Genomic DNA, 17,933 nt, shown 5'->3' with positions numbered 1-17,933 from the left:
ATCTAAGGTTTTTATAAAGAATAATTGCTTGCAATACTACAGCTTATATTTAAAGAGATAAAATTGTCCTGTGTTTATTAGTTTCATTTTAAGGAATGTGAAAACTGAAATATTAAGATTTTAAAAAATGATTTGTCTACAATCACACAAATATTATTTTAAAAATAATGAACGGAAACCATTACTTGTATATTTTTAACAGAAAAAGCAGTTACCAATATTTTTTTCAATTTCTATAGTTCATTATGTCACTATGTATATTTCCTCAGAAAAAGCTAATTTTTCATTTCCATTATTTAAAATGTTTGTTACATACTGAAGTTACAGTATTTCCCAGGAACTTACACCACAAATTCAACTAGCAGTTTTTCTGAAACTGAAATGATCTGTAAATCACTAGTGAAATGCACATTAAGTCATACTGTCAAAAAACTTACCTGTTTGACAAGATTTTGTTTGCATGTGAGGTTTACAATATGTGGCCTTTGTCATTGTCAAAGGTTTACAAAGAACTGCTTTGTTCTTCATCTCTTTGTTAGGCGTTGGGGAAGGAGGTGGTGCTGAACTCTAAGAGGGGAACACATAAGAGTTTATTTCTTAGCTATCCACTTTGAATATCCAAAAGTAAGGAGTTAGTTAACGTTATGGATACCAATGTTTGTTCTGACTAGCATGTAACAAATTCAATCAAATTTTACAACAGAGTTATAGAAATCAAATATGTACAAAAAGCAGTTCTATTGGAAATCTATCTGTATATGGATATATATTATATATATAAAATTAAAAGTACACGCCCTAGAGTTATAGGTCACGTGCAACATCTTTGAAATAAAAGATCATTTTGCCAAAACATGTGAAGACAGAATACTGATTTTTAATATAATAGTACGTCAGGCCCAAACAAAACGTTTATATCCTGTAAAACAAAAGTCTCTGAATTAAAAAAATACTTTCAGAAGAAAAATACTTCTTCCTGATCAGCTAAAGTGTAACTATAACATTCTAGCTCCCTTGACTAGATAACTGCAAAGTATTTAGAAAGGTAAGAAATTTTAATTAAGGAAAGAGAAATACCTTTATCTCACATTAGACTACTTTGCTATTATGAGTACAGTTTCAAGAAACAGAGTAAAGGAAACTGTGAGTGGGATCAAGGCACACTGTAACAGACTGGGAAAGCCAAAAAACTAGAAACATTTCACAACTGACAGCGTAACAAAAATAGGCTTGAAAGATCCATCGCACCTTACAAAACTACCTTCTCCTTCCCCGCCGTGTCTCTCATAAAACAAATGTTCTAAATTCCCTTGTAGCATTGTAATAAATCTCTAATGAAAGAAATGTAATGGAGCTGAAGGCTTATTTCCTGTGTCCCAACATAACATAAAATTCAAAGAACTTAACAGAAATAAGAAAGTCTTTTCATTAAAATCTTTCTTAAAATAAACTGGCAAGGACATAAGAAGCAGGAAGTAATTTAGTAGAGGTAAACATGTAGTTCATTTTACAGCATTCACTGTTTTAGTAGAATGAAATATAATGTTAATATTCAAAAATATTCTGTGAGGAAAGGTAATCTGGCAATTTATTATGTTCAAATATGCATATTTGTTGCAAAGACTTTCGTTTTTATTTTTTTGTCCAAGAGGGGCAAGAAGGAAATAAGAATGTGGTAGCAAAAAAGAAAAACGGTTAGAAGGGTGTTGAGGAATCCTTTACTAAAAAAAAAAAAAAAAAAAAAAAGACAGGAAAAAAGTCACACGGCATACATTTAAAAGTGACAGGTTGATCGTGTGTGCACGCACATACGTGCATGTGCTCTTGCAACAAGAATAAGCCATACATAAAAGATACCTGAAGTTTCATGTATAATCCTCTTTTTCTATTTTTGGTACATGCAATTTCCCATTCTATTTGGTGTGTGTTGTGTTCAGAACAAGAAGAAAAATTAAAATGAAGTAAAAAAAAGTATCAAATTTAACTGACTCACCGTCACTTTTGTCCGAGGAGTCTGGCAACCTTGGTCTAAATATAAGCAGAATGAAAATAAGACAACTTCATTTCATTCCATAAACCATTTAAATAAACATTACATCAGTAAGACCTGTGATGCTGTTGATATGAGAACTATCTCCCAGAACATTAATCTCAACCCTTCTGAAATTTATAGGATCCAAAGGTGCCTGACAATCAGCAAAATAAAGTGATTGTCTGCCATGACACCATTTATCAATTAAGAAAAACTTATTAAGGAACTATTAATGCGCCAGGCACCACCCTCAGTACTGAGGAGATAAGCATAAAAATATAACAATCACTATACTAAAGTTTAAATTCTTAGATAAAACATTAAGTGTCAGAAGGGGTATTTGAACTCAGGTCTTATTCCCAAATCCAATCCACTATGGCACAATGTCCTTCTAAATTAATATTACTTCTATTAAATTCTAGTGGATTTTAAAACAGTCATTTGAAGATCAAGTTCCAAAATTCTGGTATCCTTAAAATGGAAATTATTATCAATTAGCCAAAATGTTACAATGAAAACATCCTAGAGATAATTTGGCATAATATCTCTGCAAATAGGCAATAAAATAGGTTTGCTGAATGAATTATAAAAGGAAAAATCAGCTTGTCTCAGCAAAAATGGGTTTTCCTTTATGCAATTATGAGTCTTCCATACACAAAAGTCAATGCCAAGCACTTCTAGATGTGTTTTATAACACAGCATGGTAAATACAAAAAAAACTATTTAAAAAATTTTTTTTCAGTAAGTTAGATTTTAAAAAGCTTTTATCTCAGATTCTTTGATACTATTATTCCCTAATTTCAAATGCTCTGAAATTTTTAAACATGGAATCATAAAAGACAATGCAAGCGTCTAGCCAAGTGGTAAAGTGGTTTGTTTTCTAGATTTGGAATCAAGAAAATATGAATTCAAATTAGTGACCCTGGGCAAAGTCACTTAACCTGACTGCCTCAGTTTCCTCCTGTAAAATGGGGATAAGTTCACCTAACTCCCAGAGCTGTAAGGATCAAATGAGATATTGGTACAATGTTTTGTGTAAAGCTTAAGCCACTACACAAATGTTAACTCGTTTTGTTATTGGCAAATAATTTAAATTAATATTAACATTTATAAGAATGGATACTAACATGTCTTTGGACATGTCATGTTTTCTTAATGGTGTTTAATTCTTTAGAACCTATAAACTTAGGTCGAACTTAACCACATACAAATTCAGAAATATCGACAAGACTATTAAAAAATTCAGCAAAATAGAACTTTCATTAAAAGCTGTAGATAAAAATACACACTGTCAATAATATCTGGCAATAGGTACAAGTGTTAACATATTTTGCACTATTTTCATGAAGTACCATTCATGTAACAAAGCTTTTTAAAATGTCAAGAATTTTGAACCTTGCCTCAAAGTCCATGTCAAGTAGAAAATGAAATAGATTGCAGATAAATATACCTCCTTCCAATCTCAGATTCTCTGATTCTAAGCTATATTTACTTTTGTCCTCAACAACTCCAAGAAATGGAACACTGTTTGCTTTCAAAATGGAGAAGCTGAAAAGTTTGCAGAAGTTTTCCAAGTTACTAAGTGAAGCAGCATTACATACCATAATGTAAGTTTTCAGGTCCTTTTTGGGTTGCCATGTTAGGTTCATTTTGCTGACAGTAAAAACGCAGTAAGCAGTGCTGATCGCAGAAATGTTTCATTTCCCCACGCCACTGCACACGTTCTTTAAGAGTTCCTTGGGATTTACAACAGTCACACCTTGCAGCCTTAATATAAAAGGAAAGTTTCAGATATTTTAAATAAGAGTCCATTTAAAGAAAAATTCAATTGTATACATACACAAACTTAAAGATTTCTTAACATTTCTCATCAATTTTGAAATTCAAATCCAAATGAGATTTTTACAAATAAATCTGATGATGAAAAAAATTATGACTCAAATTAAGCTGTGTACACATGCAATTTAATTAACAGTATAAAAAATTTTTTCTTCCTTAGCAAAAAATGACTGGTTCACCAAATTTTCAATAGATTCTTATTACTTACCAAGGGGCAAAAAGACCAAAATCATAAATTATCAAACTTAAGTGTTATTTTAACACAAATTCATGTCAATATCAAGTTTTATGGAGGTGTAGTTTTAGGCCCACCTGGAGATACTTAAGTTGGAGGCTAATGCAAATGGCCAAGTCACATGTAAATACACCAGTCAAAAACCATGAAAAAAAATCTAACAATAAAATGAAATTTGACTGCATAATAAAAGATTTCCTTTCCAAACCTCAACAGATGTTGAGTAAGAACAGAATGTATATATAAGAATTTTAACAATCCTGAAGACATCACTGCAAAAAGCTTCTGACCTGAAATACACCATCACAAGCAACACTAAAACAACTATTTGTTTTAAATTAGAATAGCATCAATTAATGCTTTGAAGTTAAAGTTTTTAAACAGCAAATTACTTTTAAGAAGATCAATCTATATCCCAGTCAAGATGTGGGTAGGTCCCATTCTAAAATATTTCCAGACAGAAAATGATGAGAACAAGTAAATTATCATGATATTAAAAATATACACATACAAACAGTAGTTCATTAAGGTTAAATTATTCAGGGATATATATCTATATATAGGCAGATACATATTTAGTTTGCAATCTTATCCATGGCCTGTTTTCTCCACCTTTCATCCACTTTTACTATCCCCTATTATCTCTCTAAGAGAAGGCGGACATGGGAAAGATAGAGGCTGAATTTCAAATTCCGTTCTGGTCAAACATTAATTTCCCATAAATATAAAAAGTGCTAAGCAATTTTAAAAAATCATCCACCTAAGTGCAGGTATGGTTGAATAACTAAAGATGTTTCCATAGCTTAAGGTACTCCTGGCCATGATTTTACCTGATAACCCCAATAATCAAAGAACTGGTATATGGTTTCTATATGCTTAATAATTTAATTTAGGACTAGAGAGATCTAAGAAAATCTACAACTTGAAAATTCCTGAATTCAAGAATGTTGACTGTTATGTTCTTAAAGTCTTATGTAACAGACATACCCAAAGATTAGAACACAGGATCTTTTTTTTCTCCAGGACAGGTTTTTCCCCTGCTAAATAAAGGTTGAATAAATGATTCTCAGTATCAATTACGAATACCAGTGATGGCAATGTCACTTCTCATCAGCAAATTTCTGAGACCAGAATTATAATGCTACCTGGGAGTCATCCATATTTACAAGCCAAAAAAATAACATTAACATTTTGACATAATATTAACGCAGGTAATACTTTAATACTAACCACAGATAATACTTTCTGAATATGATCTAACTAGAAATTAAATTGGCAAAAGGATGCTTTCAATTGTCCTATATTACACTCAACAAATAACAACTAAATACAGAAAATAACTTCATCTAATCTACAAGGGGTTAGAACATTATAGAAGTTGTAGAAAACTCGTGTCTGTATTATTACTTATCTGATTATTTCCATAAATAAGTTCTTAACTTCTAGAGGCTTATTTCCACATCTGTTTTATTCTCTGTAATCTTTACTCATTTAATACCATGCAGACCCATACTAAGTCACTATCTACCTCTGAGTGTGAGTTGAGTGTGAGTGTGAGAGTGTGAGTGTGTGTGTGTATGTGTGTGTGTGTGTGTGTGTGTGTGTGTGTGTATAAAATAAGCATTCTTATAAAATAAGCCAGAGGCATAAAAATAAAATCTGATTATTTCTAATCATACAATGTGAAATTGAGAAACCCATAATCCTTCATTTTATAATTACTGATTTCCATAATTTACACTGAGAATTTAGCATAATCAATAAGAAAAATATGTAAAACCTCAAAATAACACCAAATAGCCGACATGCATTTTCAGAGCACTCCAAAGAGCAATTACCATCATAATTCCTTCTTTCCAAAAACTTCTCCCCACAAACTTAATAGATTGCTTTAAAAAAATTGATTGACTCAGTATTAAATGTATGCAATTAAAACGCCAAAGCTCAGAACTTAAAGTTCTGAACTCAAGTTCAGTTGTATTCCAAAGACAAATGTTTTCTAGGTACTCTTTAAAAAATTTAGTGTGTCCCATTATTACCCCAAAACCTGTTTAAAAGATGGTCTTTCATGAATTAAACATACATTACCTACTATACACTTTTATTTCTCAAGGTACTTAGGGCTTAGGGATCCCTGGCATTCCATGGAACAGAGTTCAAAAATCACTACACTAGACTTTAAAGTCAACCAAAATACAACTGAACAATCTACTGGACAATACTGTCATTTAAAAATGTTGATTACTTCTCCGGTCCACTCCTGATTCCCAACCCCACATCCCCAATTCCATCATTCTAGCAGAATGAGAAATGTGTTTGCCTTCAGTTACTGAGTAAACCTTGCCTCCCTAGTGATTAGGCACAGACAGAACAGAAAAGAATATAATTTTAAAAGGAACTTTTAAAGATCCTCTGTCCATCCACTATAGGAATTCTTTCAGGTACATCTCTGAATTACTGCTGATACAGCCTTTGCTTGAACGTGTCAAATGACTGGAAACATCCGACACTCCAGGAGGTAGTCCCTCCACAGCTAGATTTGTATTAATTTCTCAAGGTGTTGAGGTCTAACCTAGTTCCAGTTCTGAATTCTATAGCAATAAATCCCAATTTAAAATTACTGTGGAGATGAGGTGGAAAGGTATTAAAATTTGAACGATGGAAAAATATTTTTACCAATCTTTTGTTAGGAAGCTTTTATTATTTTCTAATTATTCTTTTGACTAAAAAAGCATATACTTGGGTAGCCAAAATGAGGCTACCAGACAAGTGGATAACTGCACACTTCCAAGTACCAATAATAAAATGGGATATTTGTGCCTGAGTAACCATGTATTTGTAAAATGGCTTTCAAAACTAAAGAATATATAAAATCAAATACATAACAGGTTCTGGAGAGATGATGACCAAATAGATGCCATTTCTAATATTCAAGGAAAACAGCTTAAATTTTTTTTAAAGCAACCTGTATTAAATGAATCTTCAATGTGATCAAAGGTCATATACACTTTTTAAAACCACGATAAAGCTCTAGAGGGTAGGGGAAAAAATGTCAGATTTTTATAAAAACTTTTCAAACAGCCCAAACAAGAAAAAGAGTAGGGGCATCTTGTAGAAACAGTAGGTCTTTTTCAGAATGGAGACGTTTATACCAGTTTATACCAACTGTTTCAACTGTCAGGTGTAGAGAAGGAGGTGCAGGAGAAGAAACAGAAAAAAATTCTAGAAAAAGGCAAAAGAATCACCGATAATTAAATATGTGCCAAGACACCAAGAAATATTTATTTTGGGAAAAAAGCTGGAGGATACTGTCTTTCCAGGTATGTACGTGAGGGAAAGGTCAGTAAATCTGTTTCTAATATTTCTGGGTTGACTAAATGCCAATACATTTGATTCCCACTCACAATGTACTTTTCACAAGATGACAAGCTGCCTCAATTTTAACTCCTATTATGTTTTAATAAACCACAGAAAAGAGGGGACATATATACTACGAAACCTGATGATTTAACGGTACAGTATAATCAGGAGCTTAAGAGACCATTAATGTGAAAATTTCATGAGTACCCATTTGTGTCAAACAGTACAAGATAAGGCTGTACTAGTTTTGTTTATGTTGGAGGTAGCCTGGATTAATTTATATGACTAAGCCAAACTCCCAAACTGAATTAAGATAAAACTATGGGTTATGGTTAAAGACAGTTCACAAAGAAATTCTGTGGAAACCTTAAATAAAGAAACTGGAATAAAATAACAATATATTTTGCCAGATTTTAAAAAGGGTCCTTGAAAAAAAGCTGAATAAAGGAGACAGAAATAAATGTATTGTTTCACTCAAAAATAATGGCTCAGCAAAAACAAGAACAAAAAAAAACCCTCTTTCTACTCTGCCTATTGGCAACTTCATCTGAGATGCCTAAGATAAATCATCTTGAGCTCCTTTAGATCAGCCAGCTCACAGTTGACTGTGTTAAGATACCAATATTGTTGGCTTACTCTGCTGGTCCTTATAAGGTGACTTGCTACTTTATTCTTACACCTCAGATCAATAAATACAAATGCTTTTGCCTGAAATGAGAAAATTACTACCTTAAACGAAAAATACTTTCAAATACACAAAAATATTCTGGGTTTAAAGTAAGACAAAGAATACACAATAAAAATGTGTTTAATGAATAGAATACTGCCATTAAACATGACTAGATAATTAACTGGCTATTTCACTAATTTTTTAATATTTTGAAATAAATTGCTTTATTGAATTTTCAACATTGGACATTGCATGAAAGAGAACATTAAATACAATTATTCTTTAAACAAGTGGTAAAATGAACAAATTACAACTTGTGGAATTAGTCTACATATTTAATGACAAATCATTTATATTAGTTTCTCACAAAAAAAATTAACAGATTTCTCTATTTAGGCTATGGTATGAAAAATAAACACAAGGTTAAGACCCTCAAAGAAAGCAATACACTAGACAAAGGCACATTCATAAAGTTGTGAACACATTACAAAATTCTGCAAGATAATCCTTACCATCTAAAAATATATAAGGCTTATGTTCACAACATGCCAAGAAGGCACCAAACTGCACAATAACTATATATCATCACAGGGTAACAAGTTTTGTCTCTAGTATTAAAATATTAAGATCAAAATTGAATTAGTGGTAGGATCAAGTTTCTTAGTTATGATTTTTCCAGTACTAAGAAGAGCCAATGTTAATTTGTTCCACCCCCTAAAAAAAAATCCTAAATGCAAAAATAATTTTTAAAAATTTTAAAGAAATTCTTTCAGTGTTTACCTGAAGCCAATAAAAACAAACCTTCAAATGGAGCAAAAACTCAAAATCTGAATACAAGGAACAGATTAAAAAACAAAAACAAAACTCCAAACCATTAGTATAAGAAGATATGCATCAACCTGTATTTTAGAGGATATTTTATTTCTCCCCTGCCTGGCTTTTCAATTTAGACCTGAATTTCAAAGGTTTAGATCAATATCAACAAAAAAGCAGTAATTTTTAAAATGACTTTTAAACAAAATAAAACCTTTAACCTCAATTTTGCACACCTGACAATTCAGAAATTATATCTTGCTTAATGTTCTAGAATGGCATATATTCAAAAAAATTTAACTGTCGCTTTTCACCTAGAAAAATAACTATATATTTAACTGCAGATCTTCTGGAGTCATTCCAAGATATCCTTCAAGTCGTCATGAGTTAGTTCCATTTCAATGGCCAATCAATTTCATAAACGGAATGCATTAATATTCGCCACACTCTTATTGTTTATTTCGTAGCTCACAATTTTGTAAAGGTGATGAATTGTCTTCTTATGCTTTAAAATTGTATCCATAACGTAGCTTTAGTTATTGAGATGGTTCTCCATGTTGCTGGCACAGGAACTAGTAAATACTTCCTCCGGGGCAATATTTGACTACCTCAGTCCAATTTTACACTCTCTCCCACCTACAAGATATACCAATGGTGGTGCGCAAAATGGACTGAAATTATTAAACCTTCCTGAGTATTAAAAAGTAAAATAATTGGATTAAAGCTTCAAAAGAAATGCCTTTGGTCTCTTGTTTTTCCAGTCTGATTCTTTTCACCTCGAAAACACTGAAAAAAAAAAAGTCTCCAAAATTCACAATTAAATTTGGGAGTAGGCTGAGGTGGCAAAAAAAGAATACATCTAAAATACATCTCAAATGTTCAAAGCAATAACTGCCTGATAATATTTTTGAATATTTGCAAATAGCCATCAAAAATATTTTTTATTAATTAAAACAAACATTATAAAAATAACCTGATTTATAAAACAAAATTGGTGAACAGTTATCTATTGTATTATCTAAGACTATAAAACAAATATTTCACACAAAAAAACGCTACTTTCAAGTTACAAACATCAACTGAAATAACAAAAATCATATTTTTACTGACTGCATGGCAGAAAACTATTCTAAACTCATTCTCAGTTTGGACATTTTAAAGAACTATGAATTGTAACATTTGTAATGAGGTACTCAAATGCAGCTCTTTGTTAGTGACCAGTCAAAGTATCTGTAGAAGTCATCTAAAATTCTGAGTTACTTGCCTTATAGTACCAATCTTGAAATTTTTTACAGCATTCTTCACTGCAGAAATCTCTCACCACGCCATCAAGTTCTTTAGTTGCTCCCTTTTTACAAAGCTGGGAACAATAGTTGCAAGTAACACATCTCAATCCTAAACGTCTTGCAAAATCTTGTTTATAAAGCAGCTTGCAGCCTGAAAGAAATACCAGCATTTAATGAAATAACCATTATTGGTCATTTTCTTCAAAAGAGAGAAAAAAAGGTGATGAGTCCTATGAGTCATGCCCCAAAACATGTATATTAGCTACACAAGTGGATTCAAATAATGAGTAAACTGCTGAATTGAACAAACTTGCAATGTAATGTAATCAAAAGTATACTATTAAGACACCATAAAATAATTAAACTGGAAGTAATACATAATTAGGTTGAGTCAAACAAGACTTTAAGGTAGTAAAAAATCGTACTTCGTTATCCTTCACAATTTTATCTTTCCCTATTCTATTACCTGATGAATGATTTACGACAAGCAAACTACTTCACTATCTCTTAAAGAAGCCTTTACATTTCTCACCTCTGAGACCTCGTTTAGACCATTTCACAAAAAAAACTGTTATCACACCAATGTGAAAGATCTATCTCCTTCCTAATCTACAATGAGTGCTCCTAACCCAGAGTCCATGAACTTGATTTTTAAAAATTTAACAATAACTATATTTCATGACAATTGGTTTACTTTGTAATCCTATGTATTATATTTAAAAACATCCTGAGAAAGGGTTCATGGGTGTCATCAGATTGCCAAAAGATCTATGACACAAAAAAAAGTTAAGAATCACTGCTATGGAAGTTTTTTCTTTTCGTTACCAATTTCTTCTGCTGGTATAAATACTTTTCTTATTTAACTTTGTTAATATGTTTTTAATCAATAACATTCTAAGCGCTAGCTTAGGGCAAAGATCATGAATTATATTTATCTGTATATCATCCACAGTGCCTTGAACAATAGTAGACAATAAAATTATTTTATAAGGGATTAGTATTAAAGAAATCAGAAATGACTATTTTTAGCCAAAGGGACTATGCTATTGGATCAGTTTTTATTGTAATCTGAAAGATATTTCGCTTCTTCCTTTCCACGTCAAAAAACAAAAATCAAACTGTGTCATTCCAAAAGACTTTCCCAGCATTTATAATTGACTTTAATTTTATAATTTCCCTGAAAAGATAGAAGGGTCAAGTAACTATTCCTGTCTTCCAGAAAAGAAAACTCTGATCCAAATTAAACTAAGCAATCAGTGCAAAAGACAAAAATTATTTTTTCAACTGGTCTGCTTAAAAAATGTTTGCCATAAAAATTACTCAAAAATTTATCATCAAAGTTTACAAAACCACATACCTTCACTACAGAATGGCCTCTTAACTCCAGAGAAATTTACTGTTTCATGCAGGGTCTTCTCCTCTTGGCAGTATTCACAATATGTAACAATGCAATGCAACTTTTTGTAGTCATCTGAACATGTCTTGCTGCAGAACTGATAGACTTTGTTCTAAACACAATAAAGTAAGAACTTAAATGCGAAGTAAACATTATAGCAAAAAGTAGCAGTTAATGTAGCTAAAAGCTGGGGTCCAGAAACCTTAAAAGAAGATACCCTGACTCAATATAGGCATATATATGACCATAAATTCCAGGCTAACTAACTTCTCTTTCCTGGTAAAAAAAGGTATTGTTCTCCAAAATGCTCACTCCTGACACCTTTGAACTAAAAAGCAGAAACAAACAAACTAAATATCTGGCTTTGCTAAAAACAATAAGTTCACAATTATGAAGTACTATAAAACTTATGAGTAATCAACAATCCTGAGATTATTCTACTGGTATTATCCCACCGGTAATGCAAGAATTAAAACCAGCACTTGCAGCTTCAAAATGGATTCACAACTAATACAGTATCACATAGCTAAGTGTTGGAAATAGGATTGAAAGAGATATAATTCCTGTGTCCCTGATGACCATTTTCATTTCTGTCATCTACCTCAAAAGTCTTAATTTTTTCTCTGTGAAGATCAGAATTTCTAAGAAGGCATATATATCCATTTTCTACCTGTGAACTGTCATTTGAGGCACCAACTGCCTTATGAAAACCCACCCTTGTCCACCCACTTGTCAACACGCCCCACCTTAAATCACTCTGTAGTTTACCTATCTTCTTACATGTTATGTACTTTTCAACGCAATGAAACAAGTTACTTGAGAGCATAGATCATGGTTTTTCATTTTTTGCATTCACAGAATAGGCCATGTGGAATTTTTAGAGTCCACATCATTAATTTCATGGGTGCAGGGAACTCCCAGTGTGTCAAGCAGCTCTAACAGATACATGTCAGAATCTCATCTGATGTACTGATGTACCTGAGGCACTGAAAGGTTAAGTAACTGGTCTATAAAGCCAGAACATAACAGAAGCTAGATGTGGCCTCTGGCCTTCCTGACAAGGCAGACCCAGAAGATTCATCTTCTCTCTGGTTACCAATAATTAGATATTAAATCAAAATGAAGACAATCATACCTTTTCCAAACCAAAATTAGGGCTAATCCCTAATTGTACGAGGACTTCTAACACTGAAACTCTAGTAGTAGAAATAGCTAAACAACTACAAGAAGACAAAAGGGTATGCTGAATTAGTCCTGCAAGATTGGACAATGACTAATACTCTTCTTCCACAATGATAATAACCAACTGAATATGAAGCCTGACAACTTTGTGAAAGTCGGAACTTGGAAAGAAAATTTTTGCCCTCTTAATGGGAAGATAAGAGCTTAAAAAAAAGACAAAGTACTTCAACTTAACAATTAAGAGGTATTGGATGAAACAGACTGCCACAAATTGGAATAAGCTATGTGGCAAACACACCCAAATCTAGATGGCAAAAACATACCAAGAGGGTACCAGTATAACAAGACAATCTGAAAATTAAATCCGATATAGTTTTAAATGTGTTGAGACTTCATGGCTGTAAAAAAGCACCTACCTATGACTATTCCATTCACTTAACGCCCTCCAGAAATTCACATTCCCCTGCCCCCTGCTGACCAATGGCCTCAACTATGACTCAACTATGCCTCCCACTAAAATAATATTCAATCTTCTGCTACACCAGACTCTTAGTCCCCAATGTAGAGCATTAAAGCACCCATCTAACAAAGACCTTGATTTTTTTTCCACTCCAACTGTGCCTCAAATTAGGACCAATTAAGATGGAACAACGAAGAGAGATGCTGGATTTGGAATCAAGAAGACCAAGTTCAAATTCTGCCACAGATAATTACAAACTGCGTGACGATCATAGGCAAATCATTTAAATTCAGTTTCCTCACCTGTAAAATGATAGCAACAATTTCTACTTCACAGAGATCCTTTCAGGACTACATGAGAAACATATGTAAAGTGCTCTGAAAACTTGAAAATGTCACTAAAAAGCTAGTTATTACTTAAGAGGCAACTAGCTGACAATGTGGACAGAGCTCCAGGGCTAGAATCAGGAAGACCTGAATACAAATACAGCCTCTGACACTTACTACTAGCTGGGTGAATCTTGTCAAATCACTTAACCCGTCTGATTCCGTTTTTTCAACTATAAAATGGGGATAATAAAAGCACCTGCCTTACAGGGTTGTTGTGAAGAACAAGTGACATATTTCTATAAAAAGTATTTGGCACAGTGGCTGACATAGAGTTAGTGCTATATAAATGTTTAATTCTCTCCCCTGTCTCAAGTTCTGACTGTTTTTCTTGTTTCAAAGATATCAAATAAGTGTTTTTACAATCAACCTGGTGTCCTCACTACAGAACCAATAAATTTATCTTGGAGAACTCTACCGTCAAGCATGGGCTTAAAATAAGAGCTTTCATGATTTCCTAAAGGTTAAAAGTCGAAAATACAAATAAATTTTTATTAATGAAAGGGGCCTTAGAAGGATCATATAGGCCAATATATTGATAATATGGCTGAGGAAACAGGAAAGACCCAGAGATTTGCCAAGAAATATTGATCAGTTGTAGCTCAAAAGCTAGATTTTACATTGCAAGTTAAACACGCCTTAAAGAAAAGTTTAATTATTTGAAAGAATGCAAGACATCACATCTGGGTACAAAATGTGCCTAAAAAGGCAATCATAATTGAAAAAAAAAATTCCTTAATTGAGATACATATTAACAAACAATCATAATTGGGAGAAAAGGAAAAGGAGGGAAGACTGAAGAAATAGGGGCTATAAAATTAAAAGTGGCATCTAACAAATTAGGTAATATCTTAAAGACAAAACCTAAATGACAAAGTTAACAGAAATTACAAATAAAAATAATTACGTGAAACAATAAGGAAGAAAAAACTGTATAAATTTCTGGGGAAAGAATGTTCTTACAAAAACTAAAATTATTTCTTTTCCCCAAAGAAGTATTAAACATACATAAAAAATAAAGTTAACCAAACCAATGTTACTGTGAAACGTGTACTTTCTTTTGAGAGGTCACATTTACTGCACTAACTGAGCTGTTCTTTAATAGGGAGAAAATTCAATATTTCAACAAATTATTATTAAGCACTTACAATTGCTATATATGGAAGGGCTATATAAATGTTAGCTATTCATTATCATTACTATGTTTAAAGCATTGGACTAAGACCTGAAAAAATTAAATAGAAGACAGTACACCTATATTTAATTAATAATTGAGTCAAACAACCAAGTAGTTTTGACAAAGAAAAATAATTCCGTATACCTGTAAAATTACTCATTCTAAATGATAAGGCTAACTTTAAAATAACAACAACAACTTGCCTCCCATTCCAGTATCTCAGGTTTGGAACAAAAGGAATTTTTGCAGTAACTACATTTCAACTGAATATCACTTGGTGCTGCAAACTGACCATTTGGGGATGACTGCATACTAAGAGCCTGAAACAAAAATGTAATAAAAATAATTTTATATTTTAATTAACTTAATAATGATTACCGAAATGACTGGAAATTTATATATCATAAAAATATGAATCTGAAATGTATTTTTAAAAAAAAACAATATACTGAAAAGATAAAAGTTTTTCTAAATTTAAATTCAGAAACCTTAATAAATTCATAGCTAAAGATAGCTTAAGAAGACACTTCTACAATTGCCTCATGATGGACATCCAGAAACTAAAATACAGAGCAGTTACATAATTTTCCTGAATTACCTGCATCAAGAGCAGCAGAGCTAGAACTGGAAGCGAAGCATTATTACAAAAATAAATCCATCTACCTCCCTTCCAATCAGGAAATGCTTCTTAAAGAAGGCCATTTTAATTTTAAAAACTCTAAATTAATGAGTCAAATGTAAAAGAATTCCTTTAATGATTAATCATTCTTATCTCCAAACTAAAAATGTGAATATCTGAACCTAAGCAATGGCACAAGACCAGCATGAGTCCATGACACCTCAACCATAAGCTCATCAAGTCATGAACTTTAACTATGTATCAAGAAATCAAGAGAAACAAACGCCAGTGCCAGGCTGTATCTGTGACTGGGATGTCAATCAAGTTGGGGAGTCAAATGCTATAGTAAGGTCAAATATTTGGACTAAAATATGGACACTGCAAAATAAAATTAATTCTTTTTGATAAAATATAGTTTATCAGCTTCATTTATACATAATTTGAAAGCAAGTATTTGTTCTATTTCATCTCCTGAATGTCAGAGGTCTGAAAAAATAACACAAATGTATTCTGTATTCTCTGGCTCAGATTTTATGCACTACATTAAATCTGTCTGTGTTACCATCAATAAAACTGGTGTACAAAAAGTAAAATTTTGATTATCCACTAGTCTAATTAAAGAAATGTGGTTAAAAAGTATAAAATAAAGGATAATCCAAAAGTAGTTTCTACATAACAGTACTGTATATATGTCTCCTACAAAACTGCACACAGTTTTAATTGAATATTCAAGTTAGTGTTCTGAGGTCCAGTAAAAGTATAAAAGACAATTTGGAGTTTTCATATATTATTTCCCTATCAGAACAGGCAGGAAAGCTGAATTAGAGAATCTAAGAGTTGATGGCATAAGTATAAGTAACCTATACCACATATATATGTATATAGATAGATAGATAGATAGATAAACATTACATAAAACAAATGTCAAACCTGAAATTTAGCCACACAACTGGAATTGCAGAAGTTGTACAGTTTTCCATCAGGCATTGTGGCTTGGTACTGAGGTAAAGAATTTCGCTTACAAAAGTGACAAATGATTCCCACACCTGAGAGAGAAAAGGTCCACATATGATTTCCTTGCAAACTAAAGTGATAATGTAATTGGTTTTAATAACTAAAACATAACTCATCTGTTTAGTTCTTTAAGGTTTCCAAAGTACATTCCTCAACACAACACTGTGGTAAGTAGTACAATAAGCATTATTATTCTCATTTTAAAAATGAAGAAACTAAAACTCAAACAAGTTAAGGGACTTGTAACTATCAAGTTTCTGAGGTGGGAATTGGAACCCAGGTCTCATGATTCCACTTTTCCTATCCATGATGCCAACACTGATGTTCAGAGAGTAAACTCTAAAGCATCGTAACAATTTTAGAGACTATCCAGTCAGAAAATTATTTGATAATAAAAGAAAACAGTAATTGTTATATGGCATACTTTTCATAGGATCATAGGATAACAGACTATGGGACTGGAGGAATCCTTAAGGGAATCCACCTATTGCAAGACCTTCATTTTATTTGGATGAGAAAAATGAGAAGGGATGACTTTACTACAGTCATGAAGCTATTCAGAAAAATTTGAATGAAATCCTCTCCTGTCCTCAATCCTTAGTACATACCACACTATCAAATGATTTGTATGGCTACTATCATATATTTTATTTAGAAAGCACAAGGTAAAATATAAATAGTTCAAACTCTCCTGTATTTTAAAAACACAGAAGGAGCATAAATTTTAGCCATGAGGATAAAGAGGGAATAAAATGTTACAAATATTTTACTAAGCTTGAATTGGCAGGGCTATGAAAAATATAATTTAGTGTGAGGTTTTGTAATTTCATTGGTTTTGTTATTCTGAATCCCCTTAACACTGAAAACAGTCTATAATTCAGCAAATAAAGTAAGAGTTGCTGTGACTGGAGATTTCATCACCCTACAGCTAAAGATGGTGAAGAACTGAATTTATTATAATAATTTGGGTCCTCAAAGACTAGGCCCAGAGTGAAAGATCTGGTGATAGTTCTTCTGAGCTGGTTTCTGAATATTGACCCTCCTGTCCAAGGAGACATCAACAAGAACATTTAAAAAGAGGAATCTTTTTTTTAGTGGGGCATGGAATTAGTATTTTTTTTTTGCTAAATTAATAAAGTAACTAGTTTTTAAAAAATAACAAAACTGAAAGAAAAGATGTCAAAAGGAGGGGAAAACATCATTCACACACACACGTATATGCTGTGACACACATTTTTATAAACTTTAAACTTACTTGCTGATTTTGCATATTTTGTCTTGTGTGTGTTCATGCAAGCAGTTGAACAATATGGCTCCATATATCCATTAGGACCTATGCACTGAGTCATATCAAAAAACCGGCACTGAGTTCTACAACCAGTACAAGGTGTCAGTTTGCCATATTTCTAAAACATAAAATAGAAAACAACGAATTGTTTAAAACATTAAAAATCAACTAAAAAT

General features: G+C 32.2%; 1 protein-coding gene across 4 annotated transcripts in view; it reads right to left on the bottom strand.

The window, feature by feature from the left end:
• Positions 1-17,933, bottom strand: part of ZMYM2 (zinc finger MYM-type containing 2) — an 89,837-nt gene that overhangs the window by 13,226 nt on the left and 58,678 nt on the right. For all 4 annotated transcript variants that reach the window (XM_072611665.1, XM_072611668.1, XM_072611666.1 and 1 more), the window contains 8 exons: positions 17,725-17,875; positions 16,386-16,501; positions 15,040-15,156; positions 11,593-11,743; positions 10,214-10,386; positions 3,634-3,799; positions 1,994-2,028; positions 438-567 (listed from right to left, as the gene is read on the bottom strand). In XM_072611665.1, coding sequence (XP_072467766.1) covers positions 438-567; positions 1,994-2,028; positions 3,634-3,799; positions 10,214-10,386; positions 11,593-11,743; positions 15,040-15,156; positions 16,386-16,501; positions 17,725-17,875 — 1,039 coding nt within the window. The remainder of the gene's footprint in view (positions 1-437; positions 568-1,993; positions 2,029-3,633; positions 3,800-10,213; positions 10,387-11,592; positions 11,744-15,039; positions 15,157-16,385; positions 16,502-17,724; positions 17,876-17,933) is intronic.

The sequence above is a fragment of the Notamacropus eugenii genome, chromosome 5 (assembly GCF_028372415.1).
Source record: "Notamacropus eugenii isolate mMacEug1 chromosome 5, mMacEug1.pri_v2, whole genome shotgun sequence".
NCBI lineage: Eukaryota > Metazoa > Chordata > Mammalia > Diprotodontia > Macropodidae > Notamacropus > Notamacropus eugenii.
The sequence above is the reverse complement of the archived record's forward strand: the minus strand, read 5'-3'. Positions and strand labels throughout refer to the sequence as shown.